Below are 15,880 nucleotides of genomic sequence, written 5' to 3'. Positions count from 1 at the left end.
TGCCAACTAACCCTGTCCATTTGAATAGTAGGCTGCCCAGATTACGTAAAATTATTTGAGTTATTTATGTTTTGCTGCTTTAACTCCCTTTATCCCCAAAATATCATTTGATTTGAGATATTTTCATAGAAATTTACTGTTCAGTTTTTTAAGTGCTATTTAGCATTTGAGAATTGAATTTTAATATCTAGACCTCAGTAGAAATGGTAGAAATATAAAAATGCATCTAAAAGGTATGCTGTGGAAAATTCTATGTCTGCATTAGGCCTAGGACGTAGTCCCTGATTTCCCCAAATGTTTAATATTTAGCAGAAATTTTGTTTTTCGTGAATGTTAGTAAGCATTGCTTCCTGCAACTACTAATTAAGTACAGAACAAATAATTTTACGTGTCTATTTTGCACTTAAATTTATCATTAACAGGGATATGGTAACAAAGGTATCACATTATATGATATTCGAGCTGAGCTGAGTTGCAGGTACAAGGATTTAAGAGTTCCATGTCGTGCAGCAAACTCAGAAGAAATTTTCAACATGTTAACAAAAGAAACTCCAGAGACATTTTACATTGGTAAGACTTCTCTTTCACTAATCTCTAAGTAATTAGGAAAGGATTTTAAAACCTTTTTACTTCTACGGGTTTGTTGAAATTACTCTTACTCTAACTCTCTTCCTTCTGTTTAGGTAAGTTGATCACATGTGTTGTGACAGGGATTGCTCACAGGAGGCCTCAGGGTGAAAGTTATGATCAAGCTATCAGGAATGATGAAACTGGACTCTGGCAGTGTCCTTTCTGCCAACAAGACAACTTCCCAGAACTTAGTGAGGTATGGCACCATTTTAAAATTTGGACCTATAATTTTTTAAATCTCATAATTCATCATTTACATTTTAGCATTTATCAGTTGAATTAAGTTTGAAATTGTTTAGATGTGTTTTGTTTTTCTAAAGTACTTTTCTTAAAACATTGTGTCAGTCATAACAGCTTTTGAATTTTTTTAAATTTATGGAATATGGGGATTGCTGACTGAGCCAACATTTGTTACCAATCCTTGAGAAGTTGGTTGTGAGCCACTTTCTTGAACCATGCAGTCCATCTAGTGCTGGTACCACAGTGCTGTTAGGAAGGGAATTTCAAGATTATGATCCAGTGGCAGTGAAGGAATAGAAATAATGGTCATGATGGTTTGTGGCTTAAAAGGAACCTTGTAAATGGTGGTCCTTAGAAGTGTTAACAAGTCCTGAGTTTGAAATGTGCTATTAAAGTAGACTTGGCCAGTTGCTGCAGTGTTTCCTATATCGTAGTGGTTCTGTTCGCCGAACTGGAAGTTTTAGTTGCAAACGTTTCGTCCCCTGGCTAGGAGACATCATCAGTGCTGTGGAGCCTCCTGCGAAGCGCTTCTTTGATGTTTCTTCCGGTATTTATAGTGGTCTATCCTTGGAAGAAACATCAAAGAAGCGCTTCGCAGGAGGCTGCACGGCACTGATGATGTCCCCTAGCCCGGGGACGAAACGTTTGCAACTAAAACTTCCAGCTCGGCAAACAGAACCACTACAACAAGCACCCGAGCTACAAATCTTCGCACAAACTTTGTTTCCTATATATTGTACATACTACTATAGCTGTGTGCCCATGGTGGAAGGAGTGAATGTTTAAGTTAGTCAACTGAATGCTCATTTACTGGGCAGCTTTGTATTGTGTCATCCTGAATGTCATTGTCATTGAATCACACTAATTCAGGAACAGGAAACTATTTCATCACACTTCTGGCTTGTGCCTCATAGAAGATTGGATAGACTTTGGTGAGTAAGAAGGCACGTTACCCCAAATTTCCAGGCTGTGGTCTGCTCCTGTAGTCACAACGTTTATATCTCATCCAGTCCAATTTCTGGTCAATGTTAACACAGGATGTTGATAATGAGGAATTCAGTGATGGTAATGTCAAACGGGTGTGCTTAAATTCTCTCTTGTTGGAGATGGTCTTTGCCCAGCATTTGTGTAATTCAACTGCCATCTGCTTATGTATCAAGCCAAATCTGAATATTGTCCAGATCTTGCTGCATATCAATACAGAGTGCTTCAATGTCTGAGGGGTTGAAAACTGAACTGGTATGGGCTGAAAAACTCATTCCAGATACTTGAGCGTAATAAAATGATTCAGTTCACTCCGGTCACAACCTTGGGTCAGGATTTTGATTTTTAACAGTTTTAACCTCCCACTTGAACCTCCCACTTGGAGGTTCAAATTTTCCTGCCTGCCTTGTGTGTTCTCTATCTGAAGACCTGTGAATGACATAAAGGTAAAAAGAAGATTTTTTTTTAAATATGTGGCTTTTATCTTGAAAGAATGTCTATCAATGCAAAAGGCTGTGTGGAGTGTAAATGTTACTGTCTTCATCATCACTTTCCTTTCAGCAGAAAAAACTCAAAATCATTAAAGTAATTTAAGTTGTTCTTAAAAGATTGATTTTTATTCCCCACAGGTTTGGAATCATTTTGACAGCGGTGCCTGCCCTGGCCAGGCTATAGGTGTGAAAACAAGGCTAGACAACAACGTTACAGGTTTCATTCCGACAAAATTCCTTAGTGACAAAAATGTGAAGCATCCCGAAGAAAGGGTCAAGGTGGGGATTTTTTTCTCTTGAATTATTTCTCAGGTTTGGTGATATCTGATTGGATGTGTAATTGTTCATTTCGACTTTCTTGTAGATTGGTATGACTGTGCACTGCAGAATAATGAAGATAGATATTGAAAAATTTAGTGTTGATCTTACCTGTCGAACATCTGATCTCATGGACAAGAACAATGAATGGAAGTTGCCCAAGGACACATATTATGACTTTGATTCTGAGGCTGCAGACCAAAAGGTAGACGACGATGCCAAGAAAAAACAGCAGCGCACGAGTAAGTCACTCGGCAGTTCAAAATTTGATTTATTTTGATATTGAGGTTTTCATTATGTTGACCTCAGTTTTAAGTTAATCCCTTATTTGAATTAAGTCTTAAGTCTGTAGCCAAGTCTCCGTCATCTAAGTGTATAAAAGCTTCAGGAAAAAAAGTCTTTGACTTGAAAGATATTTTTCACCTCCATTTTTTACCACAGCATTCAAGTTTTGCAAACTTGTGAAATTGCAGGTCTAAGTTGTTGGTAGTATGCGTAAACAGAAATTCTTGCTTTTTGAAAAAAAGAATGATTGTATTAATTATTGTTCACTCTTTACTTTCCAACAGCATATATCAAACGAGTAATAGTGCACCCCTCGTTCCACAATATCAACTTCAAGCAGGCTGAGAAGATGATGGAAACCATGGACCAAGGAGATGTTATCATCAGACCTAGCAGCAAAGGAGCAAACCACCTTACTGTAACCTGGAAAGTAACTGATGGGATCTATCAACATATAGACGTAAGAGAAGAAGGCAAAGAGAATGCCTTTAGCTTGGGACAGTCTCTTTTGATCAACAATGAGGTAAGAGAAGAAAACACCTAAATATTTCATTGTAAATACAGATTTTATGAAGTTTGTTGAATCTGTAGCTATGAAATTTATGGAAATTCAGCTTCCTGGAAATAAGCATTGCAGTGTTCTCGAAGAGACTGGATTTTTCAGATTTTTGTTTTCTGCACTGAAGTGCCTTTATTTATAATTTCAAATACATGTTTGATATTGGTGACTGTTGACTTCACATTTAGAGTAAATCTGTAATGTGAAATGATGTATCTTTTTATTCACTTTCGACAGATTTTTTTTTGTTGATATGTTTTACATAATGTATGCAAAAGCAATGCAGTGCATGAACCTTTTGGATGCAAGTTGAGGTCTTCCTTTTAAATAGTCATGCAAATGTTTATTCTTTCTAGCAAATATATATCCTCCTTTTTTTAAAAAAAAATGAACTTTGTATTGTAAGGCACTTACAGTTTTAATCTTCAATTTCATTATCCAGGAATTTGAAGATCTTGACGAAATCACTGCTCGCTATGTGCAACCGATGGCATCATTTGCTCGTGACCTGCTGTATCACAAATATTACCAGGATTGCAGTGGCGGAGACCGCAAGGTATTTACACAACATGTGAACCTGGCTTGCTCCACACAAGGAGCAATCCGAATGAGTTTATTAACATGGAAATGGGCAAGACTGTCTTAATTTTTTTTCACATTAACTTTAATCTTCACTGAACCCATTTTATTAAAAGTCTGTAAGCAGGACATGAATTATTGGAAGCAAGTGTGTTCTAAAAACATGATTTGTACCTGCCATCAGTTGGGTGGGGATGAAGGATGTTGTTGGGGTTAAATCCTTGAAAATACACTCCATGTGCACAGTCATCTCTTTCTAGGAATTGTAATATTCTGAGTGGTGCATGTATTTTTAACCAATTCCTCTGGGAATAACTTAATGTGAGTTAATTTAAAACATGATTTTAACTTAAGATTGCATTAAAAGGGTTAAACCTGTAACATTTGGCACGCAATCTATTAAAACATCAGCAATGAAAGATTTTTTTTAATCATACTAACAACCATCACCACTCATTCTTGTCTTGATAGGCTATTCACTTGTACTTGGGATTATTGTCAAGTTAACCTGTAGACTTTCCTCTGGGAACTGAGGATAGGCAGGTTTGACTAAATGGGAGGCAAATGAATAGGAGACTGACAAAAACAAATGTTTTTCTTTAGGCATTGTGACAAAAGGTAAAGGTGTTATTTGGTCTGGGGAAATGATCCACTGGACCGTGATAGTATTGCCTTTCCTTCATTTTGTTTTATAGCATGGATATAAGTTGTCCTAATTTAAACCATTTTATTCTCAGCATATCTGTTGCTAGGTATGTATTATCTCAGTTTGAAGTAATTCTGTTTACAGATTCAGTGAACCCTTACTACTGTAGTATTGACTTGATCTGACATCAAAAAAAATGAAGAGATCTGTACAAAAGACACACCTATCCATTGCAGGTTGCAAAGAGAAACTGTTTTAATATGCTATGTTATTTCGTAGAAGCAAATCCAGGACAGTTGAGTCATATTTTCAGTTTAAGACACGCAGATCATTTATTGGAGCAATAATATTGCTTATCCAGAGAAACTATCAAGTTAACCTGAAATCTCTAACTAGCATTGTATCCTGAAATCACAAAATGGAAAATGAGAGGGAAAATTACATACAAGAGAAATTGTGTACTGTGTCCCATTGTGCAAGTGCCATTAATTTATTTGTAACTGAACATAATACATTAGATGAGAAGTAGGACATCATGATTCTTGCAGTTGCTAAATGAAGTTTCACAGAATCCATGCAAAAATGATTGCTTCGAGGCGCACAAATAGACCAATCAGTTCCTCAAGTCTATTGTTTCATTCAGTTTTGATCCCTTTCCCGATACCTTTGTGAATTAAATTGTGAAGATCAGCTTTCAAAACTTTCACTAACCAGCATCTACAACCTTTTGTTCAAAACAGTTCCAGATTTTACTGTTCTCAGTTCTGAATGGCATGGTTATAATTGTAAGATTACACCTCCTTGTTCTGGATTCTCCACCAGTGAAAGTAGTTTCTCTTTGCTACTCTGTTGAAACCTTTTTTAATAATTTGAACACCTCCATTTTATTATTCATCAATCATCAAAATTTGAAGGAATATCTGGCACGTTTATGCATTCTGTCATCATAATTTAACGCTTTGTATTTTGATATCATTCTGGTGAAGTTGTAGCCCTCCAAGGAGTTTACCTTTTTTGAAGTGCCATGTCCCAAACTGAATGATTAGATCATCTGCAATACTCTATGAAACAGGCCCTTTGGCCCAACAAGTCCACACCAACCCACCCAGACCCCTTCCCTTTACCCTATATTTACCTTTGACTAATGCACCTGACACTATGGGCAATTTAGCATGGCAAATTCACCTGACCTGCACACCTTTAGATTCTGGGAGACGTCGGAGCATCCAGAGGAAACCCACGCGGGCACAGGGAGAATGTGCAAACTCCGCACAGACAGTCGCCCGAGGTGGGAATCTAGCCTGGGTCCCTAACACTGTGAGGCAGTCGTGCTAAATACTGTGCCACCCTAAATTGTGTTTCAGTCCTTTGGAGATAAAGACGAACAGGAAAGCAGATGGTGCACTTTGGATGAAAAAATAAAGAAGTGCACCATAAGCTAAATAATACAATTGTAAGGGAGGTCAGAAAAAAGAGATCTTGGGGTTTATACATAAAGATTTTTTAAGATGTCAGGATGAGTTGATGAGACTTTTAAGCAGATTCATAAAAACAAGGAACTTGTGTTTAAATCTTTGTAAGTCCCAAACAGAAATATTGTCAGAGTTCCTCCCCAGTGGTATAGCATGTTACTATTTGCTCTCAGCCATAGGTCGTCATTTTGTTATGTTTAATGTTTGAAAAGCTTTGAGCTGTCACAATCTCTTCACCATATGAATGTAGCTTGTAACGTTGTACCCTCTACTCATATGTGTTGGAACAAATACTGTTTTCATTTAGTAATATGACTAGTATAATCTGCACTCGTGTTCTACTTAGTTAGCGAATTTGACATTCCACGGAGTTCTTTTAAAAAAAATTCAAAGATTCAGATTCTACCATCTTTCGAAAGGAGAATTCCAAAGACTTATCCTCTGACAGAGAAAAAGTTGCCTAATCTTTGTTTTGATGCACAACTCCTAATTTTTAAGCATTGCCTCTGCGTTCTAGATTCTCCCATAAGAGGAAGCATCATCTCCACATCTATCCCCCACCCCTGTTAAAACCCTTCAGGATTTTATATCTTTCAATTAAGTTGCATCTTATTTTTCTAAACTCCAGATACAAGCCTACCCAATCCAAAATTTCCTCCTAGGACAACCCACCCATTCTGGGCATTAGTTCAGTAAACCTTCTCTGAACTGCCTCCAATGCATTTACACTCTTTCTTAAATAAAGTGACCAATTTTCTGCACAGTACTGTAGGTGTGATCTCACTAATATACTGTATAATTGAAACATAACCTCCTACTTTTAGATTCAATCCCCTCTCCAATAAATAGCTTCCCTAATTAGTTGTGCTATCTGTATACTAATCTTCTGTGTAAGGAGACACAGATTGCTCTTCATCTCAGAGCACTGGATAAGCACAGGATTCTGGACAGTACTTGCAAGCAGCCTGATTAGCAGAGCATTCCAAGTTACACTGTGACATGGTTTTTCTTTTCTGTTCGACCAACATTTGTTCCAGTTAGATTAGATTACTTACAGTGTGGAAACAGGCCCTTTGGCCCAACAAGTCCACACCGACCCGCCGAAGCGCAACCCACCCATACCCCTACATATACCCCTTACCTAACACTACGGGCAATTTAGCATGGCCAATTCACCTGACCCGCACATCTTTGGACTGTGGGAGGAAACCGGAGCACCCGGAGGAAACCCACGCAGACACGGGGAGAACGTGCAAACTCCACACAGTCAGTCACCTGAGGCAGGAATTGAACCCAGGTCCCTGGCGCTGTGAGGCAGCAGTGCTAACCACTGTGCCACCGTGCCGCCGTAAAAGTTATGATAGATTAAAATCAAGCAACTGTTTTAATGCATTACTTTTGTTATAAAGGTGCTTTAGCAAAACTGGTGATTAAATAGGAGGGACCTTGAATTCAACTAAGACAGTTATTCAAATTCAAATTGTACATTTGCCTGGATTTTGAACACGTTGTGACTTAGGAAAAATGTTGTTTGCCATGTTAAATGTTTGGAAATGAGAGTTATTTCTGAAAGCAACTGAGCTGAGCAGTATTTTCAGCTGAAGTCAAATTAGGAACTAGCGGGAATCAAGCTGCCAGTATTTAATCAATCAGAATATGTCAGCCCACTTTTATTTTAATTAGCCATCAAGACAGGGTCCCTTCTTAATAGAACGGTTATTTGCAGTTCTACCGCAATTATTTAATAGATCAGTGGTTCTAATAGTAAACAGTTGTCTAAAAAGTGTTATTTACGAAAATAAAGCAAATTAAAAACACTAAACACAGTAGGTCATTTGGTTTCTGTAGTAAGAAAGTCATGTTTATTGTTTTTGTAGTGTGGAACATTTCATTGCATAAACTCCTCATATCCTTTTGAAATATAAAATTAATTTGTGCCAAAAGACCTACTTTTTTTGAACAGTTATTTCCACAGTTAATCTTAATGTTTTGTTGTTACCAAGACTGTATTAAATATGGCATTAATTTATTTTCCTTTCTAGAAAATGGAGGAACTGCTGTCAAAATCCAAAAGAGAAAAGCCGTCTTTTATTCCCTATTTTATTTCAGCATCAAAGGAATTGCCAGGAAAATTTTTGTTAGGCTACCAACCTCGTGCTAAACCAAGGTTGGTACCTCCAAAGTGGTGTTCTGTAATTTCAGTGATAAGCATTTAATATTCTTAATTAGCTAGTGTAATTATTACTGAAAGGTCTCCCCTCTCCTGGGCTTATGAAGTTGTTGTTATTATGGATATAATTGTAATATTCATGCACTACATTGCAGAAAATGAGGATTGCCAGTAGTGTCATGCCAATGAATGTGCAGAGTAGCTAACAGTATGTCTGGAGCTGGAAAAGTATGTGAATTTCAACTAATTTCACATTGTTGCATTTCCTTTTACAAGTACAAGTCCAATATGCAGTTATTAAGTGAAAGTAACTGTATATTGAACTGTGATCCTGTTAGGTGATAAGAATGAGCCAGTTTCAACTGATTTGAATCGTGGAATCCCTATGGTGTAGAAAGAAGCCATTTAGCCCATAGGTCTGCACCAGCCTTCTGAAGAATATCACACCCAGACAGCCCCTACCTAATTCTGATAACCCTGTTTTTACCATGGCTAATTCACCTAAACTGCTCATCTGGAAAGAAGGTGGATCATCTAGCAGAAACCCCATGCTGGGGAGAACATGCAAACTCCACATAGTCAGTCACCCAAGGCTGGAATCAAACCCAGGTCCCTGGTGCTGAGAGGCAGTAGCACTAACCACTGAGACACTGTGCTATCCAAATGTGGATGCTTTAATTTATGATGTGATGTCAATGGTCTGTTTTAGAATAGGAAAGTTTTCTGGAATGCTTACTTTTCAAGTTGTTATATTACAGCACAAGCCAAAGATGTAAATTTGATAGCTTTCAGAAATTGGACTGCAAGCTGCAACTAAAATTTCTAAGACGGGTATCTTTGTTCTGTGGTATTAGGGTATGAGAAATCTATTTGCATTCCTTTCTGGAAAGAAAGGAAATCTAATGTATGAATACAGTACGTTTGTAGAGAAGAGATATTACTGAAGGGAGCCTGCATTTCAATAGGTTTAACACTAGGAAGATTATAGGACTTTTTTTTTAAACAGTTCAGCAAAGTAATTCCATATACAGTGTTTCTGTTTGCACTCTAAATGTTATATTGTTTGTAGGGTGGAGTATGTTACAGTAACACCAGAAGGATACCGCTACAGGGGGCAAATTTTCCCAACTGTGAATGGACTGTTTAGATGGTTTAAGGATCACTTCCAGGATCCTGTTCCAGGTAAGACTACAGAGGCCGTTGAATTTAACCAATGCATAGAGTCTGTGCACTTCCAAATGGGCTGAAATTAAGTAGTAAGAAAAATAGATACATTTGACCTTTAAATAGAATGGATTCAGATTGTTAAAAGCTTGGATGGAATATATTTTCACCACAAGGTATACATTGACATTTATGATTTTTGTGGCAACTGTATAAACAAGAATTTTAGTCATGAACTATGAATACTGAAATGAACATGATTATCTGTTCCCAGGTATTACACCTTCAAGTACAAGCAGATCCAGCAGAACACCTGCCTCTATGGATGCAACACCAGCTAATCTTAATTTGGCAGGTATGTGTATGGAATTACTTTCTTCTCTTGTGTTCAAACTGTCATTTCATAATGTTCCTGCTTGTAAAATGCGTTGCTGTACTTCTATAGCTTTATTTGTGTTTAATAAAGCTGAATGGCAAGGAAGTAAGTAATTTTGTCTCCCAAAGCAGTTTTTTCTTATGTTTAGCGCAACTTATACAGTTCCAAATCTGGTTTTTGATGCCCTTAACATTGTTGCTGTCACTATCTTTCACCACCTTCTGTCAGCTAGTTAATATTTCAGTGAGGTTATTCAGTTGCTGGAAGATCCATAACAAACAATAAATATTGTTTAGTGTTTTAGTGTTTTCTCTCATGTGGTTTTAGAAAACCAGTGATGAAAATTAAATTGAATGTTGTCCCTTCCACGCTTCACATAATATTGAGTCACAACACCATTACACCAGATCTTTTTAATAGCTAATAAAGTAACTTCCTGGTGGACAGAATGAGTTGGAAGTGGATTGGATATTTTGAGGATTCGTAATCTAGTGGTCCTGAATTTTGATCCAAAGAAAGCTTTTAGATTTGGGGGTAATGAGAGCAATTGTCATGTTGGTGTTGGATTTATTTTGACATTAAATCTCTAAAAAGAAAGTGGTTCTATGTTGTGCTTTTATTCATGTTGTTGTAATGTTTGTACACTGCATATCTAGTAGTTTAATATTAAGATCCTTGTTGCATACTGAATCTGTCTTAGTTTGTGCTTTCAGTGTAAATGTAATAAACTTTGTTTCAGATGTGCTAAGGAAATGGAATTTAAATGAATACGTAACTGATGTCCACAGTAACTAACTAACCAATTATTTCCCTTCTCTACTAGATATTACACGAGCAGTTAATGCTCTCCCACAGAACATGACAACACAAATGTTCAATGCCATAGCAGCTGTTACTGGACAGGGTCAGAACCCAAATGCTACTCCAGCACAGTGGGGATCCAGTCAGTATGGCTATGGAGGAAGCAGTGCCTATCATGTATGTTTCTGCCTTAAGATTTCTATTTTCACCTTTTTAAATACTACCATGTTGATAATTTCTAAGTTGCCCAAGACTTAATTGTTGCTCTCATGTAGGCAAATTGTATTTGGGATTTCCTGGACCTATCCATTATCCAAAATACCAAGCATACAAATGGAAATCCTTCCTCTTCACTTAACCTAGTGTGCATCGGTACTAACTCTGACTAATTATCAGCCAAGCTGTCAACTGTGCAAAAGAGTAATTTCTTCCCTTGCACCTGACATCTTGTGACAGCTAAAATAATTAATTGTATCAATGCTTCAAATAGTCATTGCGATTTTGAAGATACCTCCTCATTTGCTCTATTTCTACTCCATAAAGTCCCAATGAGTCCAGTCCCAGGGGATCCACTCTCAAATTCATTTTGTAGATAGCTCCACAATGGCCAAAGTGAACCCTTTGTAACCTGATTTGCTTACAGACACATTGTCAAAAGAAACTGCCAGATGAAAACACAATAAAACAGTAAATATGGGGAAAATGTCTTTATTCAACTCTGTTCACACCTTACAATGCCTTGACTTGGTAAAAGATACTAAAAAATGTCAGCAATTGGCGCTGGAAATACTCGAGTATTCTCTACTGCTTGGTGTGCTGTCTTCAGATAGTGGGTTACAATCTACTGTGTAATCAATGCAGTCAGACAATGTTTAGTGTTTTTGCGCTGCAGTTTTGAAATCCAAGGCACTCTGTTTGGCCTTTTCTGTAACAAACACACCCACGCTACTTAACATGTGGAAGATGATGATGTCTCATTTTCAGTCAGTCCACATGTTCATCCATGTACCAACACAACATTTCAGAGATCTTGCATGGTCTGGGCTGCTCCATACTGTCGAGAAAAGAAATTGAAGGTCATTGAAGACCCCTCCAACTTTGCCAGCTCTGGGAACGGTTAGGCAATGTATCACCTCCAGAGATGACATGGTCTCGAACAAATTCAAGTTTTTACAGGAGTAGGGTGAACTGAACTTGGTCAACTGTTAAGCTTGCTGAGCAGAATTTCCACTGGTTGCTTGCCAGCAAATATTAACTCAGCCAACAATGAGCTACATCCAACTGTAGCATTACTTTCAAGTAGCAGATCTCCTCAAACCAATCCCCATTCTGTTTTTTGTTTTGACTTTTTCACTGAATTGCATTATGGCAAAGTACGAAACAATATATTAGCAATTCAAACTGCAAGTTATGTTAAATTCTTGAGTTATTGTTAATATTTTCTGCAATTTAACTTTTCACTTCAAGGGGCATTTATATCTTCAAAAGCTTGTGAGTTGATCAGCTTTTTTTTTGCTAAATTCTAGTAGTGTTGGGGCACAACTTTTCATGGTTAAGATACAGCAAAATGTAACCCTTATAATCTTCTCTAGCTTAGCTGCCTATTTTCTGTCTTAATTGAATCTGACTTAGATCTGATCCTTTTACCAGGTTTTTGCAACTCCTGCACAGCAGCCAGTAGCAACACCATTGATGACTCCAAGCTATTCATACACAACACCCAGTCAACCAATGACAACACCTCAGTACCATGGTAATGCTACACCTCAAGCTTCTGTCATACCGCCATCTACAACACGACAAAGGTCGCAGCCAAAGTGAGTACTTTTGCAGTATTGATTGTGTTAAGATCCCAGCCAATGGTACGACTGCACAAGTCACATTCCAGAATGAAATCTGAATGGATAGATCAAATTTTTCTATTTCAGTTAACCGAATGGTCAGTTATTTAAACTTAGTCACACGAGGCTACATAGTTTCATTAACAGAATAGAAATGTATTACCCAAAAGGTGAAAAGAAAAAGAAACAGCCATTCAGGTACAGAGACTTTGTTTGTTTGTTTCAAGAAAGCTTAAACTATACAACAAAGCAAAAATACGATTACTAATTACTAATACCATCATTTTTCAGGAAATTAAATTGAAAAATTACCCCCCCCAGCCCATATCAAATCTAAGTTCTAGTTAATGGATTCTCCCCAGGAGAATTAACTGTAAAGTCATCTTACATGAACACTTCTGATTTGGAAGTTATACAAATTAAAATTGAATAACTTATTCACTTAAGTGCCCTGGAAAAAAAGTTTTATCTCTAGGAGAAAACTTATGTTTGCTTCTGATCCTAATCAGGTTTCCTCTGAACTCCCCGACAACCTTTTAATCACTGCAATTTTCTAATCTAAATCAATCCTTGATTATTCTGATCTGAAAACAATGTAATGGCTTTTGCTGTTTACTTGTTGAAAATAACGATAATAGAAACAGAATTCCATTATTACCCGTGGGGTTGCCTGCTCCTAGGACACTGGATTAGATCATTATTCGAGAAGGAATATCTGATCTATTTGTGTTTGTCCCAATAAAAGCCCTTCATTAAAATAGCCAACATCCATATGCTACTATTTTTTTCGAAGTCCAAAGTTCAAAAATGATATTAACGTATATAAATCTCTCATCTTTCAATTCAATTGGCACAAAGTTAAGAGGAACAATAAGTTCAGTGAGCAGGGAGTTGCAGTGGGATAGCAAGGAGGAGGACTTGTTTCTCAGGTAGTAAGAATTCCTTACCACAAGAGGACTGTTGATGCTAGGTCATTAAGTATATTCAAGGTTGAGATAAACGTATGTTTAAACATTAAGTAAATGGAGGGTTACTGGGATAAGGCAGGAAAGTGGAGTTTAGAATTATCAGCTCAGCTATGATCTCATTGAATGGTGGAACAGATTGTCTGGGCCAAATGAACATCTTATGGACAGGGAATGGTTTAGTGAGGGAAAAATCATGGCATTAAATTCGATGTAGACAAGAGAGAGATAATCATTTTAGAACCAAGAAAGTTAAATCAGAGCATATTTTGAAAATGAGAACTGTTGAGTAAAAAAATTTAAAAACTAACCATCAATATCAAGTTGACTGATTCAAAAGGGCTCAGGGAATGTTGTTATTCTTTTTATGGGGACGAAGATGTAAAGAGGAAGCAGCTGTAGTTCAGTTTTATAAAGCTTTTGTCAGACTCCATTTAAAGTTCTGTTTAATTTAGGTCTGCACTACAAGTAATATATTAGGCATTGAAGGAATGAAATGCAGAATCACCAAAATATTACTGAGATTTGAAGAATTTGTATCCCTTTGATTATAATAGATTAAGGAGTGATCTGATCAAGTTGTCCACAATGTTAGAAGGATTTGAAAGAATTGATGAGAAAGCATTATTTTCTCTAGAAGGAGAATCGAGAACAGGTATATGTAATCCCAAAATTAAAATTAGGTCATAGGGGAGCAAAATTTGGAAGCATTTCCTTTAGAAAAAATAGGGTGGTGAAAACCTGGAAATTACTACAAAAGGGCTGTGCTTAATTGATTGTTGGGCCATTTAAACACTGAGGCAAATGGATGTTTGAAGGCAAGGGTACAGTGATATGGGGAAGTATCTTGTGGTGCAGTGGTAATGTCCCTAACTCTGGTCCTGTAGGTCTGGGTTCAAGCTCCACCTGCTCCAGAAGTATGCTATAACACATCTGAACAGGTTAATTCAAAATATCCACAACGCACATTGTGTGGTCTAATTGGTTAATCTAAAAAGTTAAAATGTGCCGGATGCTCTGATTGGCCTTGAGCTTTGGAATGTTTCTGTATTTATATAACTTGAAGGTTGAAAGGTGTAAAGTTGAAATTTTGCTTGCCAACATCCCAGCTAGTGTACTGGGTGTATACAGCAAAACCTGTTTGTAATGACGTTGGAAAGGTATCACCTGGACTCCCAATCTGCAGTGCTGACATCCCAAACTATATGTTCAAGGTACCTAGAAAAGAATGTGCCCCATAGTCTCCACTATTGAAATTCAAAGACTGGGATTGCCTTGCATTTAAAAATAGAAAATAAAACATTAAATCATTCATGTTGTAACCTAAATACGGGAGTTAATTCTTTAAGCTAAATTTCAGGTAGAGAACGAATAATGTCTGGATAATCTGCAGTCTACTCGTAGCAATGTCCTAATGTCAGATATTAGTCTGGAATTTAGATTGAAATGCATGCATTTTTGGATGGTGTGCAACTTAAGACAAAACTTAGCATGATGAAAACATGAATTCAAAGACACTAACACTTTATCATTCTTTAACCTAGGACTTCAACTGCTCATACTGCAGTAGACTGGGGTAAGATAGCAGAACAGTGGCTACAAGAGAAAGAACAGGAAAGGCGAAAACAGAAAGCAAAGATGACACCTCGGCCTTCACCTAGTCCCATGATTGAAGGCACCCCGATGTCCATCGCAGGTGATGCCACACCATTGCTAGATGAAATGGATCGGTAGAGGACAAAATGAACAGCGTTTGAACATTAATCCCACTTTACTGGTCTGCTATTTTCAGTGTTTCCCTGAACCAAACCCAACTTTTCTCAGCTACACATTGGCTATTTTCAGGATCTCTGTGACACTCAGTATTGTCCATACAACTGGAAGTATGATGCTTTCAGAAACCTAAGGAAAATCACTGGAATACCGGATTGAATAGGCCAGTAGGCTTATGTACTATTCCAAATGGCTGAACCAGTGAGTGCATATCTACTCTGCTGGGATTTGTACATGTGCAAAAAAAATGCCAGTTTACAGTCAGCTTAATTTTAATTTCTACAGAGCGCTCAAATTTCAGAACATTTGTAACCGTTAAGTAATGGATAACTCTTTCAAGCATACTGGTTATCACCTGCTTGACATATACAAATGTTTCAGATACTATTATGGTGTACATAAATGGGCATATGCAAAATGATTTTGTTTTATTATGCTTGTGGTGAAACTTAAAATAACAAACCAATTCCCAGCATGTTCTGGTGGGAGAAGATAGTTTAAATTGTACTTGATTTAATAAGATTTTTTTTCCCTTTAAATAAAAGAGCATTTAGTTTTGAAGACATTTTCTGATACTCTGGTTATT

At 37.2% G+C, this 15,880-nt stretch overlaps 1 protein-coding gene across 3 annotated transcripts in view; it reads left to right on the top strand.

Moving 5' to 3' along the window:
• Positions 1 to 15,855, top strand: part of supt6h (SPT6 homolog, histone chaperone and transcription elongation factor) — a 73,284-nt gene extending 57,429 nt beyond the window's left edge. For all 3 annotated transcript variants that reach the window (XM_060848457.1, XM_060848459.1, XM_060848460.1), the window contains 12 exons: positions 423 to 570; positions 684 to 826; positions 2,484 to 2,624; positions 2,710 to 2,905; positions 3,233 to 3,471; positions 3,950 to 4,063; positions 8,247 to 8,371; positions 9,444 to 9,556; positions 9,813 to 9,893; positions 10,738 to 10,892; positions 12,366 to 12,532; positions 15,066 to 15,855. In XM_060848457.1, coding sequence (XP_060704440.1) covers positions 423 to 570; positions 684 to 826; positions 2,484 to 2,624; positions 2,710 to 2,905; positions 3,233 to 3,471; positions 3,950 to 4,063; positions 8,247 to 8,371; positions 9,444 to 9,556; positions 9,813 to 9,893; positions 10,738 to 10,892; positions 12,366 to 12,532; positions 15,066 to 15,255 — 1,812 coding nt within the window. In that variant the 3' untranslated portion in view covers positions 15,256 to 15,855. The remainder of the gene's footprint in view (positions 1 to 422; positions 571 to 683; positions 827 to 2,483; positions 2,625 to 2,709; positions 2,906 to 3,232; positions 3,472 to 3,949; positions 4,064 to 8,246; positions 8,372 to 9,443; positions 9,557 to 9,812; positions 9,894 to 10,737; positions 10,893 to 12,365; positions 12,533 to 15,065) is intronic.
• The last annotated feature ends 25 nt before the right edge of the window (positions 15,856 to 15,880 follow it).

This window comes from Hemiscyllium ocellatum, chromosome 31 (assembly GCF_020745735.1).
Source record: "Hemiscyllium ocellatum isolate sHemOce1 chromosome 31, sHemOce1.pat.X.cur, whole genome shotgun sequence".
Classification (NCBI taxonomy): domain Eukaryota; kingdom Metazoa; phylum Chordata; class Chondrichthyes; order Orectolobiformes; family Hemiscylliidae; genus Hemiscyllium; species Hemiscyllium ocellatum.
This window is presented reverse-complemented; position numbering and strand designations above follow the sequence as displayed.